The sequence below is a fragment of the Buteo buteo genome, chromosome 4 (genome assembly GCF_964188355.1).
Source record: "Buteo buteo chromosome 4, bButBut1.hap1.1, whole genome shotgun sequence".
In the NCBI taxonomy this organism is placed as follows: domain Eukaryota; kingdom Metazoa; phylum Chordata; class Aves; order Accipitriformes; family Accipitridae; genus Buteo; species Buteo buteo.
In genome coordinates, this window is record NC_134174.1 from 288300 (window position 1) to 314051 (window position 25752).

General features: G+C 47.8%; 1 protein-coding gene across 1 annotated transcript in view; it reads left to right on the forward strand.

Annotated features, from left to right (window-relative positions):
* The window catches only part of SHANK3 (SH3 and multiple ankyrin repeat domains 3), a 385152-nt gene that overhangs the window by 117014 nt on the left and 242386 nt on the right, over positions 1-25752 (forward strand). The window contains exons 11-12 of the mRNA XM_075024471.1: positions 8513-8579; positions 24375-24714. Of these exons, the coding sequence (XP_074880572.1) occupies positions 8513-8579; positions 24375-24714 (407 nt within the window). The remainder of the gene's footprint in view (positions 1-8512; positions 8580-24374; positions 24715-25752) is intronic.

The window sequence follows — 25752 nt, forward strand, 5'->3', positions numbered from 1 at the left end:
GACTATGAGAAGACTATCTGGCCATGAATGATTTTCTGTCATTGTGTAACAGGCTGGAAGTTGTTTTTTCTAAGAGGCAAGCGTGGGCCTGCTCACAGAGTGAGTGCATGTGCCAAATGAGAAGTGCCCCAGCCTTGCTGCCCTGCACAGGACACGTGGCATCCAGAGGTATGTGCCTGGGTGCTGCTCCAGGCACAGGGCTGTCTGCTTACCAGGCAGCGGCTTTCATTTGCCTGATGAACTTTTTTTTTTTTTTAATTTACCTACTCTCTCAAGGCTTTCTTCTTACCCTTATTTGATTTGATTTGTTTTCTCTCTCTTTTCATTTGAAGCTTGTCTTGTAAAAATTGATCAGATTTCTGGCCTCCTGGCTCCCTCCCACTCCTCCTCCAGTCTTCAGTGTGAAACTGATCTAATTCTGAGTCAGATGCCATCTCAGCTTTGATTATCCAGATGAAGTTGCTGACTTGAAATCTTCCCTGACCTGCAGCAGTCACACTCCAGTTACAGATGTTATACAAAAGTCTCTGCTTTGCGTAGGAAGTCCTGCATTTCCCCATCCTTCAGGCTGAGTCTGGTAGCTCTCGGGAGGTCTGCCAGACCCATCTCTAATTCTGGTGGTAAGGACCGTTCTGGACACAGATCTACACTCTGTCCAGTCCCTTGAGAGCATCCTTCAGTGCTGGCTGGACCAGAGACCAAACTGACCAACTCTTCCTGCAGAGGACTGGCCAGTTCTCTCTATCCTATTCTGCCCTCTCTAGATAGCGCGATCCATCATGACGCCATCTGAACACGGCAGACAAGCAATACCCTCACTGACATGTCTCTCCTCTCTCCTGTGTCTGCAGTACCCTTTTCCCAGGCACTGACCACCCATGGACCTTGCGTTCAGCTCCCTGTGACAAGTAACCATGACTTGAATTTTTAAGGCGTGCTTTGTGGCACTGGGAGGTTTCTGTGCAGATGCCATCGTGGCTGTGGCCGAGTCTGTCATTCTTCCCTTGCAGAATCTTTTTGTGAACTTTCAGGTGATGCTACCAGCCCACCTTTGGTCTCTATGGGAAGCTGAAGCTCATTTCCAGAGCCTTTCTGCAGCACAACAAATGCATGGAAATTGTGATCTCCAGGACATTGCGCTTGGCAGCCTGTGTGGCTGCCCAGCACACTGCTGCCGTGGCCTGCAAGAGTCATAGCAGGGTGTAGGGGAGGTGACACCTCCGTGCCAGGGCTGCTGGCGGTGCTGCTACCAGTACTTCTTGGTTAACACACCACTGTTCTCCTGATAGCCTGTTCTGATGGTTATCAGGCCTGCTGGAATGGAAAAGTCAGTCCTGACAGAGGTGAGATTCACTCCTCAGAGTCTGGAGGTCACGTTTCTCCTCCTCCAGCTCAAAGGCTTCCTCAGCATAATGGATTCAAGGTACCTTCTTAAGGTTTGTTCCAGCTTCCCAGAAGCATTTAGAGTTCAGAACACCCTGCTCCCTTTGATGGAGGAGATTACAGCATCATCTGCCTCTCTTTAGGATAGTTTTGTGATGCATCTCATTAGGAGAATCATCATGTTTTTCCAGTAGCTCCATGTGCCTCATCTGAAAATACTGAGAAAGTTCTCTGTCTCAGCCTATAGCTCACTGGTTGCAGCTGTGGACATTTTTTTTCCTCATATACATTTACATCTACCCATTGTCTGATGCAGACTATTCGCAGATACTCCTTGTAGGCTTAGTGGCAGAATGTTAGTCTAGCTGCCTGGCTAAAGTACTTCTTCCAAATCAAGGGTTTGGTGTGTGTGGTCTGTAGGAAAAAATAAATACTCATTTGCTGTATAGACCATGGACTGCAAGCTGGCTGTTTCCAGGAAGTATTGGATCTGCTGCGTACACATTGCATGGCTGGTTTGCAGGCACAGAGGGCATTTGGGATGTGTTTGTCCCAGATCAGCTGTGTAGCTCATGCACAGGAGGTCTGTCTATTGCTTCCAGGAAGTGTTGGGTCTACAGCGTAGTCATACAGTGACTGACCCCAGTGACACTCCCTGAAAGCATCAGACTAGCTGCATCTGCAATGTAATGGCAGCACACATTGCTGTGAACGTATCTAGAGTTTCTGCTCATATGGCAGCCCAGATGGAGTTGCCGTATGTGAGCAGTAGGATTGACCTAGTAGGACTGCCAGATTTCTGGAAATCTAGAACAAATATAGAACATGCTTAAAGTCTGCCTGGCCAAGTAAAGGTAGGCAACTTTGAAAAAGGTCCAGACATATAGCAGTGCTACCTGATTCAATAAAGTGTGGTGATTAAAAAGAATTCTTCTGCTCTCTTGTTATCTGGGATAATGGAGAGAGGTAGAAGATTATAAGCAATGGAAAACCTCCATAATTGGAGAAGTCTTAGGTAAAGTGATACAGAAATTGTTGACAACAGAGTCTGGCATGTTGACAGATGCTTCTCAGGGTCTGAGGAGAACTGAGTAGCTTGAATGTGTTATGACACTAAATTGGCTGCCTGCACCCTACCTAATAAGCCCTTTACGTTCCTCTTCCACAGAAGGTCTGCTCCATTCTTGCCCAGCAGCACTGCTGATGATTGCTTCCTTCTCACCCCATCATCTCCTAGAGCCACTGCTACTGCATCTCACCTGCCTCCCTCATGGCTCTGCTCCTGCCTTTGCACCCCATAGCCATCACTGCTCCTGATGCCTTTTGCACACGTAGGACAATAACAGTGGAGTTCTGGACTTCTGTAATTGTTGCAGTCTGCAACTGAGAAATACCTCTGAGAGCATGGCATGCTTTAATATGGAGCAAACAACCTGGAGGTTTCTCTGATTCAGAAAGAGTCTTTCACTTCCCAGACTAGAGGTTCCAGTGGGTGGGGGTATGTACTTTTTCAGATATGAAAATGCATGAACGTACCAGCGTTTTCAGAGCCACTCTGGCATAGACTCATAGAATGGTTTGGGTTGGAAGGGACCTTAAAGATCACCTAGATCCAACCCCCCTGCCATGGGCAGGGACACCTTCCACTAGACCAGGTTGCTCAAAGCCCCATCCAACCTGACCTTGAACGCTTCCAGGGATGGGGCAGCCACAGCTTCTCTGGGCAACCTGTTCCAGTGCCTCACCACCCTCACAGTGAAGAACTTCTTCCTTACATCTAATCTAAATCTACCCTCTTTCAGTTTAAAGCCCTTACCCCTTGTCCTATCACTATATGGCCTTGTAAAAAGTCCCTCCCCAGCTTTCCTGTAGGCCCCTTTTAGGTACTGGCAGGCTACTGTAAGGTCTCCCCAGAGCCTTCTCTTCTCCAGGCTGAACAACCCCAACTCTCTCAGCCTATCCTCATAGGAGAGGTGCTCCAGCCCTCTGACCATCTTCGTGGGCGTCTGCTCAGTGTTCTTCTGACCTTCATCCAGGTAATTCCCTTTTGAAGGTATCATCAAAACAGAAACTCCTGCCACTGAACTTGATCCCTTTGCCTCTTTCTCTTTCTTTTTCTTCCCACTTCATGAAGATCCCTATCAGCTTTTATGTCAGCTGGATGCTTCCCTCAGCTCAGATGCATATGGCTAGGAGTCTGTGACTCATAGCTAGTTGATATGTGTTGCTACTCCTCTGTCTCCCAGTTCCCCACTCTCCTTCTCTTTGAGACCTTTACAAGGTGATGTCTCCAGTGGTGGCAGCCTGTCTGTGAGCTATGCGTACCAGAGGACTCGTCCCTTCCTCATCACACGGGAATGGTGCTTTACTGTGGATATTTTCAGGACCAAAAAGCAAATAATGGTGGAAATCCACCTTGGACCTAGCAGTGTCCATACGTGTGAGGAGAAGTTCAAGGTGATTGTACCCACTGCCATACTGTTGTTGTACCAGGAAAGTGACTCCATTTTTTTTAATCTCCAAGATAGCTATTCTTCACACTTCCCTTGTAAAATACCACATTGCAGGTTGGCCAGGACTCTTTTCCCTGGAGATTCTCCTACCTGAACTCTCCACAGGACCACTGAGATGCTGGCCGTGCCAGCAGGATTGTCAAATTAGGTTGCATACCCCTTTGTGCTGTCCTTTCTCAGAAAAACTGCAGGACTGAGAGCTGGCGCTCCCATCGTGTCCTGCCAGACAGTCTGAGCAGGCGTGCTGGCTGGGACTCGCACGGTGCCTGGGTGCCTGTGGAGCGCAGGCAGCTGCAGGGTTTGTTACCCCTGCCAGAGAGGGCTGCTGCCTGGGGAGGGGGAGCCGTCATCTCTCCCGGAGGTGGTTTCTGTGCAGATCCACGTCTGCGGCATGTGGAGGACAAGGGCTGGTGACAGCGCGTGCAGAGGGGCCGCGGGGTTTGGTCTGCAGGGCTCCTTTCCTGTCTGCCTGTAGCGCAGAGGTGCCTCCCCTGTGCTCCTGCTTGCGGTGGATCAGTTCTTCGTGTAACATAAGCTTGTCCTCTTCCTTGTCAGAGCACTTTGACCCTAGCCCTTTGAGATACCTTTTGGAGCTGAGAAACATGATGTCTTCCCATAGCTCAGCACATCCGTCTGAGATCCATCTTCGCTCTCTGTCATACGTCACAACTCAGTGCAAGGAGATAACAGATCCTTTAATATATAGTGACAATTCAGAACAAGAAAAATTATATATTATTATAAAAGCAGGCCCAGGATGAAAACCCAGTTAAGTGCCGTGGTTTAAAGTTGTTTAACCAGTCTCTGCACATCTTTGATTTATGTTTGGTGGCAAACAGGTGATTGCACACCTCTGAGAGTAACCTGTGCTAGGTGGAGTGAGGAGGTGGCAGCCCTGGTGAGCTGTGCCGATGGCCTAGACAGCATAGAGATGAGTTCCTTTGGTTTGTCTTCCGTAGAGACTGGACACCCTCCGTGTGGTTTGAGGGCCGGGTTGGTGGATAGCTGACATGATACTGCTCCCACTGACATGATGTGCAGCAGCAGTTTGCAGATGGCCCCTCTGTACAATTGCACCTTGGCACACTGTTGCTGCATTTGTGGTGAGTCCTCATGGGTTGTTACCCAGGCTCTGTGCCAGCCTGTGTCGCCAAGAGGGTAGGAGGGGCTGGGGGATCTTCTCATGGTTTCACGCAGTGTAGTGGGCTTTTTCTTTGTCTTTTTTTTTTTTTTTTGGCGGGGGAATGTTTGCATAGTACTGTTATACACAGAACCTGATCTAACCAATCTCAGAGCTATGATTCTTACCAGGAATATTTAAATCATCGTTCTGTTTTCTGCTGTTAACTTTTAAGACCTTATAAGCACACTGACATTAGATGCTGCACAGCCTGTTCAGATGGCCCTCCTTCTTCTTACTTTTAGAAATCACTGAGTTTGCCTAAAAAGATAAAAATAGGCAAATTGCTGTTAGATGAAAAAGCATTGTCACTTTGATATCATGCTATGGAGTGACTCAAGGTGTTACAGCATTTCAGAAACTAACCCTGTGCCAGAGCCATAATACGATTGTATGTCTTGTGCAGCCTGAACGCGGATTTTCATTGCTCTGTCTATGACATGCGGAAGGACAGAATCTACATTCGTAACATCAGGGCAAGACATGATGAAAAATGCCCTTTGCACAGTGTCTGCTCTCTCTGTGATATCACCAGGATAAGTAGCTTGGCTGTGTTGTTAAGACAGCATTCCTATGTGGGACATCTGGCTTATTGCTTGAAATTAGATCATTTATCTTCTGTGGGGAAGTCAGAGCATTTTTTCTGATAGTCACCAATTCCTCCCACTTTGGTGTACAAGCACTAAAATTGCTAGCTGTGAAATATATAAAAAAAAAAAAGTTTTTAGGAGTTTCCATCCGTGAGACTTCCTTTTCTTGTTTATCTGTCCTCAAAAAGCTATTGGTTTTAGCTTAGACCATATCAGTGAACTCCTCTATCGTGCAGTCTTTCAAACGGTTTCATCAGTGCAACTGCATGCAGCAAAGCGGTGCTGGGGCAGGAGCAAGCAGGTGGGCACAGGAATGCCATCAGTGGTTTCATAGCTGGGGGAGCCGGTGTGCCGGGAAGCACCAGCCGAGGTGACAATGCAATATGTGAAACCCTTTCATCTCCTTTGCTTTTTCCAAGTTGGACTGAAAAATGTAACCAGCAGGGCTCTTCTCCCTTCCTAGGGATTTATGTGAGATTACATTCTTACCAGACTTCTCATCCAGTTTGTTTCTTCTCACCTTTCCTGGAAGTCCTAACGCTTCCAAGGCAGGGAGAGAGGGAGCTTCTGTTGCCTGCAGCATCAGCTGTCCTGGCGCAGAGACCTCCCGTGGGGTGGTGGGTGCAGTGGTGGGAGACCTCCACCTCCTGCAGCCAGACCTGGAAGGACACCCGGGGTACGTGCAATGGCAGGAGCTGCTCCACATACATTCACCATACATTTGGGGAAGTATTCCCGAGACATACGTCTAATGAGACTCATAATTTGTACTTTGAATTTGGATTTTTCACAGAGATGGTGGACCATATGTTAATTGTTTGTTTGAGGAACTTTGAAGTTCACATGCTTTTTCTAAATTCTCCTTTCCAGTCTTTTGTCAGTTTGGTTATTTTTGCTGTCAGATTTCCCCAAATTCAGGTCATTTGCCCTTCTGTACAAAAGCTTTCTTTGCTCAAAGAATGTGACCTTTGGGAGAGCAGACCTTATAAATGTGGATGTATATATAAGGAGAGACAGAGAAAGATTGCAATTTGAAGCAAGCTTGGGGGAAAACAGAGATTCTTGCTCGATTTTTCTCTGCTACTGTGGCCTAATTTCCCAAACGCAGAAGGAAGGTTTCCATTCTTTCAGCCATCACTGATTGCTTCCAGCTCTAGCTGAGGAGTAGAGCATGAATTCTGGGCCTCAGAAAATGAAAAAAAAAAATTTCACATAAACATTGTTGAGCTGAGGATAGTAAGATGATTTCTGCTGATAAAGGATCATAGTAGAGAGGTGTGCATGCTGTACTGAGTCACCAAGTTAAATATATCCCTTCATCACAAGTTAGTGGTAAAATGCAAATGAACCTCGTATTTCTAAAAGCTGTTCTTGTAGGAGGGCAGGGAAACGTTTAACAGCTGGAGCTGCCAGTATTGCTCTTGACTTTGTCAGTGTCTGGGAGGGTTTGGTTTCTGCTGCTTGCCTGATCAAATATGTTCTTCTCAAATACCAACCCTAACTTAAAAAGAAAAAGGTGTGTGGGGTGGTGATGGTCCCAGCATGGACAGGCAAAACCTGCAGCTGTATCTCAGCCTGTTCTTACACGCATTTTCATGTTCTGAGCAGCAGCACTTTGTTTTCACTTAGACTCAGCTTGATCCAGCTGCTTCTCATTCCCAAATCAGCTGTAGGTGCTGCAGAGTGAAGCCACTCTCCTAAGAAGCTTAGCAGTGACTGGGGTGACTGGCTGTGCTGGAAAGGGTGGGAAGGGCAGAGGTGGCTATGGTTCATGGGGGCATCAAACGCAGGACTCAATCAGTTCAGTCCAGAGCAGTTCATCCAGTTTAATTTCCCAAGGACCAGTGATGGATTTTGTGTGCTTTTACCCATCTCACTGTGGTTCTTTCACATGTTAAAAGAATACTTTTGCACTTTGTTCTGAAAATGTTGGATTGTTCTTCCTTACTAGCTGTCATGTGGTGCTGTTTTGGGGTTTTCTTCCCAAATATGTAAGAAATCAACAAAGAGTTCAAGTGATGTTGCTAGTCTATTGGTTGAAGTCTTGCTTCAGGAGAGTAGTGCTTCAGTCTCTTTCCTCTTACCGCGTGTTAACCTACCTTCGTGTAGACTGTTGGTGTTCTGCAGTTCTCCAGGATGTGAGCATCTGTAGAAGCAGTTCCTGGAGCAAGACAGATGAGTTTTGTCTGTCTGTTTTGCTGGCAGGCCCACGTTCAGCTTCCCTGCTTTTCTTCTTCCTTTGTGTTCTCCAGGATTCTTCCTGTGGAGAGAAACCACAGAATTGGGTGGTGGGCAAAGCAATATTTAATGTTGGTCTAAAATGCTGTGGCTTTACTGGGGCAAGCTGCTGCTGCAGTTTTCTAGGTGGGAGCAGTTCCTTGGCCTCAGCACAGCCTGGAGCAAGCCCGAGTTAGTCCTGTGGACTGTTTGGATGAGACATGTAGGGAGCTCAGTTGCTGGTAAGTCACCTTTCATCGGCTAACTAGGATTCAGTGAAAAGCTCCAGGCTGGAGAACATCTTGCCAGTACCTGGAAGACCTAAGATTAATTCCTAGCTGGTGTTAGGCACATCACCACCAGGCTCTGAGGAGAGGGGAATGGTTATCTCCAAGCTATTCACCACCCTCTTGTTGCACAAGCTATGGACATACGCTCTCCCTGCGGTGTCAAGAGCGTATTTTCACCTTGGGGTTACTGACTGGATGAGCTGAGGCAGAACAATTGTTGGCTCTGCCTCCCCCATGGAAAGCAGCTGTTATTAGTCCATATGGCGTAATCTGTGCAAGCGAGCACAGGATCGGTGCTGTTCAGAGCCGCTCAACTGTCTTCCCTCCCTCTCTTTTCAGGTGGCCATCATTGCAGGAAATTTTGAATTGGCTGAAATCATCAAAACCCACAAAGAATCCGATGTTGGTGAGTTTGATCTTTCTTCTTCCCCCTTTTCTCCCTTTTTAATCTTGCTGTAGAGCCCAGGGCTGTGTTAGTGTGGGTCTGTTAACTGGTGGTTTCCTGGCGCTGCCTGCAGTGGTCAGTGGAAGCTGCAGCCTGCAGCTCGTTTTGGGTCTTGGGAGTTGCGGGACAGATCTGTTTTCCTCCTGGGGCCATCAGTATCCAGTCTGTTTGTTCAGTCCAGTGTTTGCTTATGACTGCTGAGATTGCCAGGCTAAAGAATTAGCCAAACCATTAGTCAGGAGTAGCTCTGAAAAGCTCTTCTGTAAAATCCCTTACCTTTTTTTCTCTATTTGCATCCTTGAAGCCATTTCATACTAGAAATCCTCTCCTGCTAAGGCTATTAACTGGGCTTGGTGCAAGGAGGAGACGTCCTCTGTCTTAGCAGTGATAATGGTTATGGAGCTGCCCCAGCCTGAAGCTCCTGTAAGTAAAAGAAGTAATAGCCGTTCTGGTTGTATTTGCTTCTTTATGGAGGAATATTTTTGGATTTTCTGGTCAGCCTTTTTCCTTGCAGCATCTCTTCTGTCCTTCTGTGGTGTAGATATTATCATGCGAGATATTATAAGCCATGCAAAACTGAGTTTTAGGTCACATATAAAATCAACGGTTTTTGAATGCTTGAATTATTCTGAGAATTTTATTGGTCCAGAGCCCTCTAGAGCAATGGAGGAACCAGTGCAAAGAGTTAATTCTCACTGTGTGTGCCTCCACAGAAGATACAGAGTCGTCTGATCAGTGGCTGAAAAAAGACTTGTGGAGTTTGAAACAGCCTTGGTTCTTGGAAGTGGCTGTGAATCTAGAAGCCTGGGCCCCAAGACATCCTTTATCACTTCTTTTCTCAGCTAGCTATTGCTGATAGTAATAAACAGCTGGTGAGAATTTGTGGGAAGGTGTAAGAGTCAGAAGGGATATGGGGAAAAGCCTGAAAATTCCTTATAATGGTATCAGTGAACGGTGCTCACAAGCAAGCCACCCTATTAATTCAGGAGGAAAGTGACTGTTTTTGCTGTGAGAGGGGTTTTGGACCAGATGACCTCCAAAGGTCCCTTCCAGCCTAAATTCTTTTATGATTGAATCTGAATCTGTGATTGACTGGCTCAATTATTTTTATTGAAAAAGTGTAAGGAAGAAGGGCATGAAAACTGTCAGGTAGAATGAATTGTTCATGTTTTAGATATGGCTGTTTATATAAAATAGGTCAGGTAACAGTTGCAAACTAATCATACGCAAACCAGCAGGTCCAGATGGTATCCACCTGGGGTCAGGGGAACTGGCAGTGAACTTCCCAAGCAAGGAGAAATTGTTTTTTGAAGTTCATTAAGGACTGAGAGGTGTGAATGTCTGACTGGAGGAGAGCAGACTGGCATTATTTAGGATGGGGAAGGGGCAGTCCTTGGTCTGTCCTTTTCTTTGATAGTTCTATCAGAACAGTTGAAGAAATACTGAAACCGAGAATCTGGTAGGAAAGGGCAGCATAAGGCAGCATTGTAAGTGATAGCTCTTGGAGAAATCTTCTTGAGTTCCCAATATTAGGCTGCACTTGTCTGGCTGTGAGACAATAATTGGTGGCTCCCACCATCAGAAATATTCGGAGAGAACCTGCTGTGTTAAGGCTGTGGGAGGAAGGATGGTTAGCAGCAGCTTTTGTTCCATTCTACAGGATGTCCCTTAGCACGTAGCTTTACTTCCAGGCTCTTGGAGCATTCATCAGTGTTTCTGTCTGGATCTGGAGTGCTCCTCTGAGGTGGAGCTGGCTGTCCTCACTTGCTGTGCTTTGTCTTACAATGTAGAGCAAGCCCAGAGGGTGTGAACTGTATTTCTTTCAGGTGAAAAGAACCCAGAAACTGTTCCAGAAAAACACCTGATGTGCTCCATCTACTGACAGGCATTCAGCCCATGGGACTAGCCAGGGTTAACACAGTTTGATGTGAATTGCCCAGGGTGGATGCTGGGTGGTCAGTGACAGCTGTTTACAGCCCACTGGCCTGCGGGACTTCTCATGCAGGCTTTGCTGTGGTTCCCTGTGCGCAGGTCTCCGTCCCTTCAGTCGGTTCAGATACCAAGAGCCGCTCGTTTCATCACAGCCACCAGCACTGGGGCTGAAGAAGGTCGGAGTGGAAGGCTGCAAATCTGGGGAGGGAGAACATGTTTTTATGAGTAGGACATGTTTGCAGAGACTGTGGAATTGGGCTGTTCCATAATTTCCATTTTTTTTTTCCTTATTCTCATGTTTTATTGATCTGCAGACAGAGAATGCCATGAATGGCAACTGCTGTGCTTTATTTTTGTGGTTAGACCTGCGGGGTTGGATCACAAGGACTTGTCAATGCCACCACAGACCCTCTGTGGCACATCCTGGTGCTTGTTGGTCAGTGCACCCGTACGGGAATGGTTCTGCAGAGCAGTGAGGGCAGCCCTAACCCCCCCTTCCTAGGGTAGGGCTGCAGAGCCTGGTCTCCGAGCGCTCCAGGCAGATCTGGAGATGTTCTCAGTTAAGCGTGTTTACTGGCAGTGCCTTGGGAAAGTACCCAGGCCACCTACTGTAGCAACCTTGAGTTGGTTTGTAGGGGCTGTAAAGGGAGAGCTCACTCCAAGGTGGTCCTGAGCCAGGTGTCTAGTTCCCAGCACAGCCCCTAGAGATGGCAGTGGAAAAAGGCTGCGTGTTGGGCAGGAACACCAGGAGCTGGTCAATGGGAAACAATGCAAATGGTATTGTGTCTGAACCTTGGGGCCTCTCCAGAGTGCCACTGCCTGCCTCCTGGTATTTCACATTGGCGTTCAAGTCTTAAATCCACATCGATATTTTATCAGTCAAATGTGTAATTCCACTCAATAAAATGAGATGTGCACCACATTACCTGTTTTTTGTTAAAACATTTGTAGTGGTGTTAACTACACTTTTTTTTTTTTATCAGTTGGATCCTGTGCCAGCTGCTCAGTAATCTTCATGATCCATCTTTTTGGGAAGTTTTCTTAGCCTGCAAGTTTTAAAGTATTTGGTTTAGCTAATTAGTAGCTGTGTCTGCTTTGTCATCATGATGACACAAATGCCTCTTACTGCTTATTTTAGGATATACTTCTGCATCTACAAAGTGACCCAAAAGCTTTTTTTTGAAGTTGCCTCCATTTTACAAACTACTCGTTTTTCTTCAATGTTTATAGCTCCCCTTACCAATTTTGAGTGTATTGTAACTTCATATTGATTTCAATTATTTTCCATAATTACAGAATAAATATATTCTGCAGTACTACTTGATGTCTTCACTTTGCCACTATTGTCCAAATAGGCATTTAACAATAGATGTTTTGTTTCATAATTGTGGTTTTATAACTTTTTCTTTGTTTGCTAATTTTTTAAAAACTCCTGATTTTCATTCATGTTTTCTCTCCCTACGTGAAAGTAGATCTGGAGGAATAATACAACATTAGTTCAATACTGAGAGATTAGCCTTAAGCATTACACGTATGTAAGACTGGTTGGGACTGTCTTCCCTTTTCTTTCACTGAATATAATCAGGTCATGATTCATGGTCACTAAGCAACCACCAACTTCAAGTCAAAGGAATTAATTCATTATCAGTCATAACGAAACCCAAAACAGTTACCCCATATTACGTGGAATACCTTTTTGTTGGAGAAATATGATCCGCAGCTCTGTATGAGATCACCAGCATTTGTTTGCCACAGTGAAGTGCACCATAACAACACTTGTTTTCCTTAAGTGCACAGGCAGGGGTGGGGAGTAACTCATCCCTCAGTGACCCCACGGTGGTCTCTGCTTTTGGGATGTGTTAGTCTCTTGCCCCATGTCTGCTTGAGATCCTACACCCCTGGTGTACCGCTAGCTCTGTGTGGGCAGTATTGCACCATGACCTTCCTGTCTCCTGCTACTTTGGAGTGGATTTTTTCAAGGTATTTAGGCATATGAAGACACAGATTGGACATAGCATAGGTCAGAAAATTACCTGGTCACTGAACTCCTTATTAGGTGTCCATCCCAGGCAGAAAGATGATAAGCAGTGCATACCCAGATGCATGTGGCCCCGTTCACTAGTCCCTTCTCCGTGTGAGCTGGCACTGAGGTATTAATTTAGAGCATGACATACTAGGAAGATTCCATGAGGCTTTGGGCGTTGAATTATCAGTTGTTGCTAAGAAATCTCAGCTTTATGAGATTTCATAGCTCAAACCAAAGAATAAGTTATTTCTCATTAATGAGGGTGTCCTGGAGCCAACCCAAGATCAGTGTCTCCTTGTCCTTCAGGTGTCCTCCTTCTCTGAAGCCTGTTCCAGGTATGTCCATGCTCTGCAAAGATATCTGTCAGAAACTGTCTGTGGGAGCTCAGTCTGGGATTACCCAGCGTGTGAAAAATCTTAACATCTTCCAGTGCTACTGATTCTTCAAGTTCTCCCCTGTGAAGAGGAGAAACCCACCCCAAAGGATTTAAAAGACAGCATTTTGCTTCCTTTGGACACTATGACTTCATACCACTTGTTGCTAAGATCCAATAACTTGTTCATAATATTCACAGTCCATGAAACATTTTTCCTTTCGTGAAGTAAAAGTGATGCCGTTTCAGATATTTGACCATCCATGTTGCACTGGTCTGAACCTCTTCTGGCTCTACTACTTCTTTTTTGGATGGGGGATTTCTACGGTGGCACAGGGATGCCTGCTTTGCTTTCTGTATTTTTGTAATGGTATCCTATGTTTGAATAGTATTTCTAACCACTACCGAGCTCAGAGAGAACTTGTTCTATGCCGTTCTACAGCATAGCTCCAAGAAAATCTCAGACGGACATGTATGACAAGCAGAAGTAGAGGTTATGACATTTATTCTTCCTTTCTAACCTTTCTCCTTGATCCCTTCTCAGAGAAATTTTTGGAAAGTGCTAAATGAGTGGATGTTGAAAAACTTTGTATGGAAGCCATAAATGAGTTCTTGTATGATGGAAAACTTTATTCCTTTTTGTCCGATTGTGTCAAACTTCCTGGAATGTGTAACAAATGTGGATGTTCTTTCTGAACTTACTTTGTTTATAAGAATGGTTGGAAATCTGCAAGTTCGCAGTGGCGAAGAGATAAGATGGAGAACGATAGCTTTCTATGTGCCCTTCTTTCTTGTGTGCCTTCTACGAAGACTTTTTTTGCTTGCTGTTGTCAGACAGAATATTAAGCTACATGAGGCCTTGGTCTGACCAGTCCAGCAGTTCACAAGAAAGGGTATGGTTCTCTGCAAAAAGTGCAGTAGAATAGGATGGGACAACTGAACAGCTCCTGGGTCCTGCCAGAAGTTGCTCTTCAGTTACAGCAGGGTAGAGGTGGGTTCCATACTCTTCTTGGCACAGCAAATTCAGTGGTCCAGACTAGGGACATTCCACAGCAGAAGTCATAGGATGGTCATAGAACATAGATATTCTGCAGAAAATCACTCCTGGCTGGGAAGACTGAGCTGTGTTTGGTGGCAGTACTTGTTTGGAAACAGAGTTAAAATTCAGGCTGGGTAAAGTCGAATCTTAGAGTTTATTTGTATATTGGGCATGTAGTTGAGAACAGCAGCTCCTCACGCTGTGGTTTCCCCTCTCTGAAGAGAAGGGATGCCTGCACCTCGTGGTGCTGCTCAGATATCTGCACCTCACTGGGAGACTTGTTTCTCCATGGTGAAATGCTGGCAGCTGTTGATCCTTCATTTTCACCCAAGGCTGGCTAGGGGACTGTCGTGGGATGCTGTGAGCCTGCCTCCAGGATACTTCTCCTGTCCTCATCTCTCTGAAAGCTCTTCACCACCCCTTTTGCAGGGGATGTGGTCAGTCCACCAGTGACCATAGGCCTGCTCAAGGATGACCTCACAGGAGAAATCTATTTTTTCATCGTGAGTTTGAAAAATTCCTCAAAAAGCTACTGATGGAACAATAAATTTTTAAGACCAGAGTGACCAGTATTGTCATCTTGTGACAAAACCAGTAATGCTTGCACAAGTCTATGCAAACTTTTGCGCAAGAACTCTTTCCCAGTATACAAATATGACTGTGACTCTGTCACCTTGGCACACCATGAATAGTTTCTGTTTTGTTATTTTCTTAATATAGATCAGGTTGACCAGCTTCTGAACCATTGCATAGCTTTATTTTGAACACTTACTGTTTTTTAACATTATTTTTGGAAATGTGGGCTGAATTTAGATGCATTTTTCCATAATAACCTTATGGATGAACAGACGATGCTACCCTTTTCAGGGTTGATATATCTGTTGGTTATGTTAGCTTTTCTGCTCGCTGTATTGGTCTGGGAGTCTGTCCTCAGGTGGTTTGTGTCAGGACTCACAGCTTGTTTCAGTCTCACTGCTTTTCAAGGAACAGTTCTATGTTGTACAACCTCCATTTGTGTTCCCCAGATGCTTCATCTTGCATCGGGCTGTGATGAAGTGTGTTGAGATGATCCTGTCTTACCAAATGCCTGAGACTTCACTGTGTTAATACCCTTTCTTGTATGTCATAGAATCACAGAACGGTTTGGGTTGAAAGGGACCTTTAAAGATCATCCAGTCCAACCCCCCTGCCATGGGCAGGGACATCTTCCACTAGACCAGGTTGCTCAAAGCCCCATCCAACCTGACCTTGGACACTTCCAGGGATGGAGCATCCACAACTTCTCTGGGAAACCTGTTCCAGTGTCTTACCACCTTCATTATAAAACATTTCTTTCTTGCGTCCAATCTAAATCTACCCGTGTTCACCAATGACATTTGACCAATGTCATTGCACCAGTCACTGCATCCACCTGTACTTTTATTGCCAATGATCTGTATTTTTTCTAAGTCATTGATAAAGACAAAATATAAATACTACTGTGCTAAGAACTGACTGACTGGGTAATATTGGAAATATTCCCAACTGTTGTTCTCCATTAAAAATTCATTATTGTGTCTGTTAAAATGTGCTCTGGTAATTTGTCCAGTGGTAGCATGTAATCAGAATATCATAGGGTCAACAGTTTTCACCCAAGCTTATGATGTCAGCAGGTATTTTTGTCAGTGAGATTTGAGCTCTTAAAGCCATCCTGGCTGATATAAATTAAATTCTTATTTCTTTTTCTTAATTTATAAGTGTCCTGTTTCAGTTTTTCTAAGCTTTTCCTAGAAATAATATGAAGCTAAGCTCTGTACCGTTATTGGAATCATTCCACTGACCCTTTCAAAGCTGCCTCCCCATCTCTGGAGCTTTTGAAGGAGTATTATAAATATAGGCCAGCAACTCAGTGAGCTGTATTGCAAATTCTTTTGAACTCTGCTGCAGAAGCTTTCGACCTGCTAATCTAAATGTACATAACTGAACAAGTGTTGGTTACTGCTATCCTTGGAATTGTGGGGGAAGTTTTAAATGCTCCATTTTGGTCTTGGGTGCATTTTTTTGCTGGTACAGAGGTATTTATGGGAATTATCTTCAAAGATGGATCAGAAAGTCATTAGATTTTTTCTGATTTTCTGTTATCATCATTGTTAATTTAATTGCGTGCCGCTTGTAACAGCTCTGAGCAGTTGTTTGGAGTTCCTCTGGGGGATTTAGCAATGGCTTGATAGTCCAAGCAGGACCCTTGATGTGCTGAATGTAACAAGGTGAAACAAAGGAATGAAAAATGCACCAAACTCTTGCAAGGAAAAATTTCCAGTGCTGAGATGCATCAGGCTGATGGATTTTGTCTGAAGATAAAGGCTGAAAATCTCATCTCAGAGTACCACTCACAGGTGAATTGCCAGCACACCTGAGAATGCTTGTAGGGGAAAACTAGCAAGTTTAATTAATATGTACTTCTAGCAGTTTCAATTCAAATTTTACAAATGCAGAGTAAAATCTGTTTCCAGCTGTGAAGGGCTGGCACTGAGCAGGACGAGGCAAGGGACCTGCGTTCAGGTGAAGGAGTGAGGAGGGGTAGGTGGGAGAGGAGGGGGGTGGCTCTGAGGGAAGGTGTGAAGATTGGTAGCTGAGAGGCAAATGGAGATGGCTGGAGAAATGGAGGATGATTTTTTTTTTTTTTATTTTATTAAAAAAAAATATAATGAGGCTATAATTCCTTTCAGTGGACTGCTGCTTAGTACTGAGGTAAATTACCAGCTCCCTCTTCGGAGCCGAGAGGTTCTGGTCTGCCTCATCATCTTATCCTTTTCCTTTAGTTTTCATTCCTAGAAAAAATATATCTGGAAGGTCTCTTGGAGTAGCCTCTCTCTTCTGCATGGGAGAGAAGCCTGGGCATAATCTGCTCTGTGCCGCATGAGAGGAGATGCTATGCTCCTTCTCCAGTTTGCTTTGTAATTTTCCACTATTAAAATGTAAATGTGGCCTCTCAGCTTGGAACTGTGGAGACATTTGCACTCCGCGTGCTTTTGCTCTTTTACATGAATATTTAACATTGAGCCAGCCAATCTAAATAACCTCCGAGTGTTGATTACACTTTGGTTCATTAGACTGCAGCTTGGGGTTGTTTGGAGCGTGGTCCAGGTGCCGCCCAGGCGCCCGTGCAGCATCTCGGGGCTGGGAACTCCTCTGGGAGCCCCGGCTGCATCCTGCTTCCACTGCACCTGAGCGGTGAGAGGCATTTTTGAGTCAAGAGCCATGTGTTTCCCATTCTGGAGGGCAGAAAGCAAGTGCGGGAGCATCAGATGAACCAGCCTGGCTGGGGCATGGTTGTGCTGCTTCGAGCAGTGCTGTCATGGTAACTGAAGTGATTCATATTGCTGCGAGAAACCCAGTAAACATACTTTGATTAAACTCTTGAGAAGGTATAGAAAAGCATCTTCAAAGCTGATTGTATGAACTGCACAAATTTTTCTTTTTCTTTATTGCTCTCACTTCCCTCCCTTCCCCACTGGGGACAGTGGATCTGGGGGGATGGGGAGAGGAAACCTTTGTTAGAAGTGGCTATCTGGCAGCAGCCTAGATCTATCCTGTTTCTGGCACCTGGTGACTGGACTTCTGGCTCAGTGGTTTATTATTATTATTACTGTTATTACCAGTTTCAGGCAGGTTGAGGAGCAGTGAGAAGCCGGCTGTGCAGCCCGCAGGGCTGGCTGAAGCGTGCCTCAGGACTCTGATGGTGGTTTGGGGCATCGCAGCATGCCAGAGTACCACTGAGCATCCTGGCAAGGATTTCACATGCCAAACCAAGGCAGATCGGCTCTTCCCATTATAAATTGGTGTTATGAGTAAACCACCTGTACAAAACCTGAGTCTCCCTGCTGAGGTTTAGCACATCAGACCCCAGCTGGGGAGCAGCTCCTTGGGTCTCACGCCAGGTCCAAGGTCTCTTCCTGCCACCCTGTCCCTTCTCTGAGGCTGGGGGACGAGGACCTGTGTCCTGGCTGGGTGCTCCGCTCCCCCAGCCTGTGGGGGATGTTGACCGTGTCCCCCTGCCTCCACTGGGCTGGTTGCCCTGGCTCTGGCCTGGGACCACGCTCCCTGGGGAGGAAACCTGCCCTCTCCGAGCCTTGTTCCCAAACCTCTCTACTGCTTCTGTGAGGGGCCTGAGGACACAGGTAGCCAGACCGCACTGCTTCCCTGTCTGCTGTTAGCTTGTGGGGGCTTCTGAAACGCCCCGCTGTGCGCACCCCATCTTGCTCTTTCCTTCCTGGCTCTTGCCCCAGCGGTCCCTGCCCCCTCCCTGGCTGGAAACCCCAGGGCTGCGGCCAGCTGCGGTTCCCTCTGCGGTTCCCTGGCACTAGGACAGAGCTCTGCTGGTCTCAGCTCCCAGCCCAAGGTGGGTCTTGTCCACCAGTCCACCTTGCTCCTGCATGTTTTCCCACCCCTAACTTGCATGGCTCTGGTTTTCACTGACCCAGAATAAAAATACTCTTGCACGGTTATTAATTGGTTTTATTTTGTATTTTGCTGCCTATGCTTTCCAGGAGGCTGATGAGTTGAGATGGTGGGCTGGTCTGATGCCTGGGGGCTGGCACCCAGCGCAGGTGGGGCATGCAGTTGGAGGGGACGAGGGGGGTGCCTCCATCTTGTGGCATTGGGAAGCTGTTGGATGAGACACATCTCGTGTCCTGCAACAGATCCTCAGCCTGCTGGGAGCCCTCTCCAGCTGTCCCTTTCAGCTGCCTTTTTTCTGGCGAGGAGCATAATTTCAGTCCTTCGTCCTGCTGTGACAATGGCTGCCAGGGGATGGGGCAGGGTCCCATCTCGGTGACAAGCTGGGGCTCGCACAGAGGATGCAACGGGGAGAGCGGCATGAAGGAAACCTTGCTCGATGTCCTTCTGAACAGAAGACTAAGCTCCTGTAAAGCTGAGGGTAACCTAATTTTTGGCTGGATGAAGCCACTCTGCTGTGCTGGAGGGGGTTGGCCCTTAGAGTTAGAGCCAGCGGAGCAGGTGGGACCGTGGCATCCTTGCTGGCATGGTGCAGGAGCTGGGCGCTGGCTGTCCTGCAGGGCAGCACGGGCAGAGGGGAGCTCCTCCTGCGTTTTTAAGATGTTCAGTGGGCCTGGTATTGTTGCACATCCTGGAGAGTGGGATGGATGTAGCTACACAAATGTAATTTGGCTGTTGTGAGCACGTGGCTGGTTTGTGCGTTGTTCTCTGTTAAGGAGCCAGGGCTTCTGAAGCATGGTGCTCAAAACAGAGTTACAGTTAATTCAACGCTTTCAACCTTAGTAGGAAGTTCTTGTCTCTCATTTGTTTCCCTCAGAACAGCAGAGGGTTTCCCCAAGGCTTTTGTTTTTGAACACATGAAGTTCCCCCAGGGAGAGAAGTAAACAGCAAATCACAGTTTAGGGTTGTTGGTCCGTTGCTTGCCTCTCCTAGGAAAGGCCAATTTAAAAACATCAATAAGAGGATGCCTAGAGGGCTCCAGCATTGAGCCAGGCTCTGCTGTCAGTGCAGACTGCAGTCGTCCTTTGCCCACATCGCTGTCCCGTGTATGCGGTGGCCTTGATTTTCTGTCTCCTGCGGTCCCTGGACATGTTCCTGCTGCCTTTGCTGTCCTTGTGACTGTGCCAAATGCTGACCTCCTGCTGGACTTTCTCGTGCAAATAAGCACGCCCATAGCATCCTTCAACATCAAACCTCCACCGGTTCCTCTTTTGCTTCAGGATCTGTTTTATGGATTTGCCCCAGCCTATATCCCATGCGATGTGGGTATCTCTCCTGTCCTTGTTGCCACCTGGCTGTGGCACAGACAGTCTTCTCTTCTACATTAATGCCACATGCAACAGTTTTCATCTCCCTTGCCATCTCCATCTCATTGCATATCATGTCTGAGAACACGGTTGTATCTCTCTGAATATATCTAATTTCTGTTGTGAGACCAGACCCAGGCTTGTGTTGTATCTGCATGGCAGAGCTTCCAGACTGGCTGGACATAAATCCGTGCTTAGATGAGGGCTTTGGGGAAGCGTTGGAGTATCTGGGGAGTGCAGTGCTATATTGCTCACACAAGCGGTAGCTGTATTCCTCTGATTGCCCTTCTCCTGTGAAGCTGCCTGGATGTCTGCTCATCAACCTTCTTGGTGAAAGCCAGACTGTCATTTCTAGCTCTCCAACCTCTGTGTAGAAACATCTGATCTTGGTCCAGTTGCCTTCCTGGCTGTACAGTGGCCCTGAAATGGCCCTGAGGCAGTCCAGGCACCAGAAGCTAAGCACTGAAGTCAGGGCAGGCAAGGTTTCCATCATCTGTACCTCTGCTCTCAGACTCCTGAGGGCTTTGCTGAGTCCCCCCTGAGCTTTCTCTATGTGCCAGGGTAGACATCCTGGGTCCTTGGCTGCAGCTGCTTAGGTCAGGAGATGTCCGAGCATGTTTGGACACCTGAGAGCCTAGGGAACTTTGCAATCTAAATGTGTATCAGCTGAAAGTCTGTTCTCCTGTGATAGTGCTGGAAAGCAGGTTTTTTCACTCATTTCTGGGACTCATGTGACTCCCTTGTGCCTAAATCCCACTTTGGCAAATGAAAGAGGCTGAATCCCGCCTCATGTGAGGTTGCTGTGTGCTGGGGGCTAAATTAAAATTACACAGACGGTGCAGGCACATCCTGTCTTTCAAGAGGCTGCCTTTGCAGCTATAATAGCATCCTCTTAATATGCTTGTAGAATGAAATACTCAGGAAACTTTGGCTTTACAACCTGTTATGTGACCTGGATGCCTTCTCGTTTACTCCTGTAAATGCTGTGTTATGTTGTGCTTCAGGGACTCTTATATTTGATGTTACGATGAGTGGATTAGTGAGTAGCAGAGTGGTCCTGGGCTGCTTTCTCCAGCCTCTCTGCTCTTCCTCTCTGGTGTGAATTTGAGACAGAGGTTGTGTTTTTCTTTGTTTTTAAGGTAGACGCTATAATTTTGGTGTTGGGAGGGAGCACTTTGAATATATGAGGTGATGACTGCTCTTGCATAGAGTGTGGAAATGAGCGACCAGGTGATTTATTTGACAGGCTAAATTAAAGCACTTGCCCTGACCTCTGTCAAGAATTATAAAGTACCTTCCCTTTTACCAGTGAGTCCTTGAGCAACCTGTTTGTGTCTCATTGCCTAATAATTGGTGCTTACTGTGAATGTCTTGCCATGAACCGTGCCAATCTTCCCCCTCTGAACCTGACCCTGACCCATTTGACATCTCCCTGGTGTGAAGTCTGTGCAGTGGGGAGAGCAGGGACTGGACAGGATTACTGCTTTTCAGTTAAGCTTAGGCGACCAGGAGCAGAGAAGATCTAGCACAGACCAAAAGGATCTCCTGCCTGGTGTCCTTCATTTTTCCCTTGCGAGGTTGTTGTGGTTTAACTCTATCCCAGCTGAAACCAGGACAGAGGTAAATCTCTGGTTATTTTGTTTGTTTGTTTTTTGCTTTCTTTGTTTTTTCTTTTTTCCTTTTCTTTTGTCAGCTTGGTAAAAACAGCTCGCCGATAGGATTATTGTACAGTAAGCTGGTATATGATCAGTTCAATATACAGTTATGGGGTTTTTTTCTAAGCAATTAATATCAAGAATCTAATAATTAATTTATAAAGCACCCTAAGGCAACCCCAGACCAACTCCTGCTGTCTGAAGTTTTCATCGTTCCACTCTTGGTTTTCTATTTCTTTCTTTCTTGGTTTGGTGTCAAGACCAATGGTGCTGAGCCCAGTCATGCATGGAAGAGCAATGAACCAGACCAGTACCTCAGCGTGGGTCTGGCTGTAGTCTGGTTTTGAGTGGCCCTTTTTACCTCCTTGTAGTAATGGATGTGCATGGCCGGGCACAGCATGGACGCTGCCTGAGCAGCTGGTGTGGAGCACGGGTGTCACTGGTCATCTGCAAAGGGCTGACTGCTGCTCCTGCCTTCTCCCAGGATGGGGGGAAGAATGGTCCAGGCAGATTTTTCTAGATCTTGAATTTTTTTCTTGCTGAATATTTCCTGTTTACCAAAATTCTCATACGGTGTGGATCCAGACTTGGATTTCTCCAGCTGAGACAGTGCCTACTGATGGAGCACTGCTGAGAGCACCTCTCTGGGGCGTCGCTGGTCCGCAGCTTAGACGTAACAGGTTCAGATTGACTCTGTTCTGGTGGAACAACACTGAGCTCGTGTTTGGTTGACGCTATGAGCTCACAGCCTTTCTCAGGCTACAATCCTCATGATCACTTGGTTTCACCTATGGTGTTGGTCGCTGGAGCACACCATGGATGTACTCACTTGACCAGTATGTGCCTTGGCCTTCGGTTTGGAAAGGTATTCAGGCACTGACTGATGTGCTTTTATCACTAGGCAGCATTCGGCACTTTTACTGAAAGTAATTCTGTACTTTTTTCCAAGAACCATCTTAAAGTTACTGACATGGCTTGGTTTGAAAACAGCTCTTCGAGACTAGCAACTTCATTGTGTTTCCAGTGACTATTTCCAATTTCTAATAATTTTTAGATCTGCCAGTTACCATGACTTACATCCATTGAGTATTTGCTTCTCTTTTTTAAAGTGGTTTTCTATGAGACATGAGGTAGTACAAAATTAACTGTCTCCTGGAGATCTATCATATGTCTGGATGATACATGAACTCGGGTCAACAGCCCCGGTCAACCAAACCTGTTCAGCTTTGCCTGTGAAATGGTTGTAGCTAGCCGTGACTGCGGCTTCCTCTCCAGCATGTTGTGTTGGTAGGACAGGCTGTCCATCAGCGTCCTGCATGCTCCAGTCCTGCAAACTCCCAGGCATTGACTCCACAGCGTGTTTTACCCCAGGGACTGCATCACATCCACGGCCCAGGCTTTGCTTTTTTCCATCTGACATCCCTCCTTGCCTGTGGCCACTGGGTGACCATTTTGACCCATTTTTCCATTTGGGGTGGCCTGGACGTGGGGTCCTGGCAGCACCAAGGGTGCGGGCAGGCAGCTGGCAGCAGGAGGCTGGGGAGCCGGGCTGAGCCGCCACGGGGAGCGCGGACGCTGCCAGCAGAAATTCCCCCACCACGTGGTTGAAACTCAGGAGAGAACAAATGCATCGCGTTGCTATGACAACAGGAAGATTTACAGCAGCCTGAAATTCTTGTACTTTGAACCTAAAATATTCCTTGGAAAAATATTCTGAGTGCAGCCACGCAGCACAGCTGGGATGTGCCTTCAGGGTGTTTGGTCAAGGATGACACAGGTCCGAGGCCTCGCTCGAGGTCAGGCAGCATCCTGCCCGCTCCCCCAGCTCCTCCCATCCTCTGCAGCCCCTGGGAGGTGGCCAGTGGAGTGTGTCCAGGGCTCGTGTGCCTTTGTGCAAGTTGCTGTGGGAGGGGTGGCCTTGGAAGGGTGAAGCTAGGGGAGTCTTGAATGCGGACGGGGTGAGAGGTCCCCTGTTAGCAGGGTCACACCGCTTCTGAGCATGCCATTGAGCAGGAGCGCAGGAGACCTCCGCATGCTTTACCTGTCCCCTTGCTTTTGCCACTACGTTTGCACCAGAAATGGGCTGGATGTTGCCACACGTCAGACAAACTTTAAGCACGTTAAGGTTCATGGTGGAAATGGATTCGTTAAACAAAATCTAGGAAAATACATCTTTCCTGACCTGAGGTCTGCAGTGCTGTGGCTCCGCAGCAGAGCCCTGTTCCCCTGTGACCACATCAGGTTTCCCGTTTCCATTCTTTTTCCCTCTGCAGAGCTGCAGGCAGAGGAAGGAGTTTGCATCTTCAGGTGGCTTCGTGAGGTCTGTTTCTTCTGCACGCTCCTGAGGGTAGAGGTAGAGGGCAGGGAGTAGCTGGTATTTTATTCTGTGCATTGTATTTTCTAGGCTTGCGCTTGACATGTGCCTGAAGCTATAGATTTAGGCCTTCTGTGCCTCTGAAACAGAAGAGTAAGTGGTGGCCGGGGTTACTGCTGGTGTCAATGTCCTGTTCAGGTGTCGCCACCTCTGAACCGGGGTGGCAGCTGGAGACGGGCTGGCAGGGGTCCCGCTGGTGGCCCCACGTACCCTCCCTGGGTGCCCTTGCTGGTGCTGCCTCCTCCCCCTCTGGCAGCACTCCTTGATGCCTCCTGAGACGCCACCTCCAAACCCTGCTAACGCCGGTGTACTACGGTCGGGCTCGCCTGAGTTTCCCCAGGTTGGTGCAGGGAGAGGAGCTGGAAGGTGGAGCTGGTGCAGGTGGAGCTGTGTCTTCCTCTGCCCTGGCCATTCCTGCCTTCCCGGCCCAGCTCCATGTGCTTTTCCAGCTCTCCCGCTTTGCCGCCATCTTCCAGCCCAAGCACGGCTGGCCGACACCAGCTTCACGCCATGTGCCCGGTAGCTAATGCCGCTTTCCCTGGCTCTTTTGCAGTGCCTTTCAGAGAAACTCCCAGTTACACGAAGCGGAGACGGATCCTCGGCGCCGGCGGCCTCTCTTCCCCGCGCATACTGCAGCGCTCGGCCAGCGACAACAACCTGAAGGCAGAGAGCCGGGCGTCCTACTCGCCGGTGCCCTCACTCCGCAGCCTGCCCCCGCAGCTGCTGGCGCAGATGCAGGAGGCGGCGGCGGGGGCTGTGGCAGGGGACGGCAGCCTGGCGAGCTCCGGCAGCGCCCGCAGCGCCCACAGCCGCTCCCCGTCCCTGCAGCGGGTGCAGGAGGAGAAGGAGGCTGACCTGCCCACGCTCCGGAGGAGCAGCCGCGGCAAGGCCAGGTAAGGGGCCGGGGGGAGGCAGAGCGAGGATGCCCCGTGCCATGGCCGGCGCCATCCTCGGCACCCGCTGGAGCCCCTGCATCTGCACGGGGCTGGGCACCCGTGGGACCCCGGGCGGCGGGTGGGGAGCAGGAAGGACCGTGGAGCCTGATGAAGCCCCCTGTCTCCCTGTCCACGGACCGTGAGGAGCGGGGCTGGCCGGGACCCGGAGCAAGCGCTGAGGGTTTTTTTTCCTCGATCTTCTCCCCAGCCCTGGGTCTAATCTTGCATCTCAGAAAAATGGTAAGTACATCAATCCTGTGTTGCGCTTGTTGTTGCTATGACAATGAATGCATCTTGAAAACTGAACTTCGAGGTGGCACATTGCAGATAAGCCAACACCTAATGCGTCCCAACCGACCTGCAGTTACTGCAGTTATTGGTATTCTGCCTACAGGCCTGGGTGGTGGCATTGCTCTGCTGAACTGCCCGGGAACGGCTGATGGGCACCCTTGCCCGACCCACTGAGCGGTGTGGGGAGGCCTTCCTTGTGCGTCTGGTGGTTTCGGTGGCCCGCAGGTGTGGGAACGACATGGATCTTGTGTTCTCCTGCTGCTCCCCATCACTTGCTGGCCATGTGCAATGTGAATGTTGGCTCTGACACTGCTCACCACTGCTGGTGCTTGCCTTCGGATGGAAGCCGAGCATGGGCACCTGTTGTGATCCAGGAGGATGGCTGCTGCTCCCCTCAGATAGCAGAGGTGCTGCCAGAAAGCCTTCGTGGCCAAGGGTCCCTTTGGTGACGACTGGGGTCAGGCTTTGCTTTCAGAAGTCCTCTGTCAGTGGAGAGGCACGACCGACCACAGCCATGGCTGATGTAAAGCAGCGTTTGCTCAGAAAGGGCTAACGAGAAACTCTCATACAGTGAAGTTAGAGCAGGAGTTTGAAGAGTGGGTACCAGGTCTGGGTTATAGCTGTGTTCACTAATGAGTAAGAAACGAATTTGAGCATTGAAGAACCAGTCTGCAGATGGCAGCTATTTACACTAAATCCATAGCA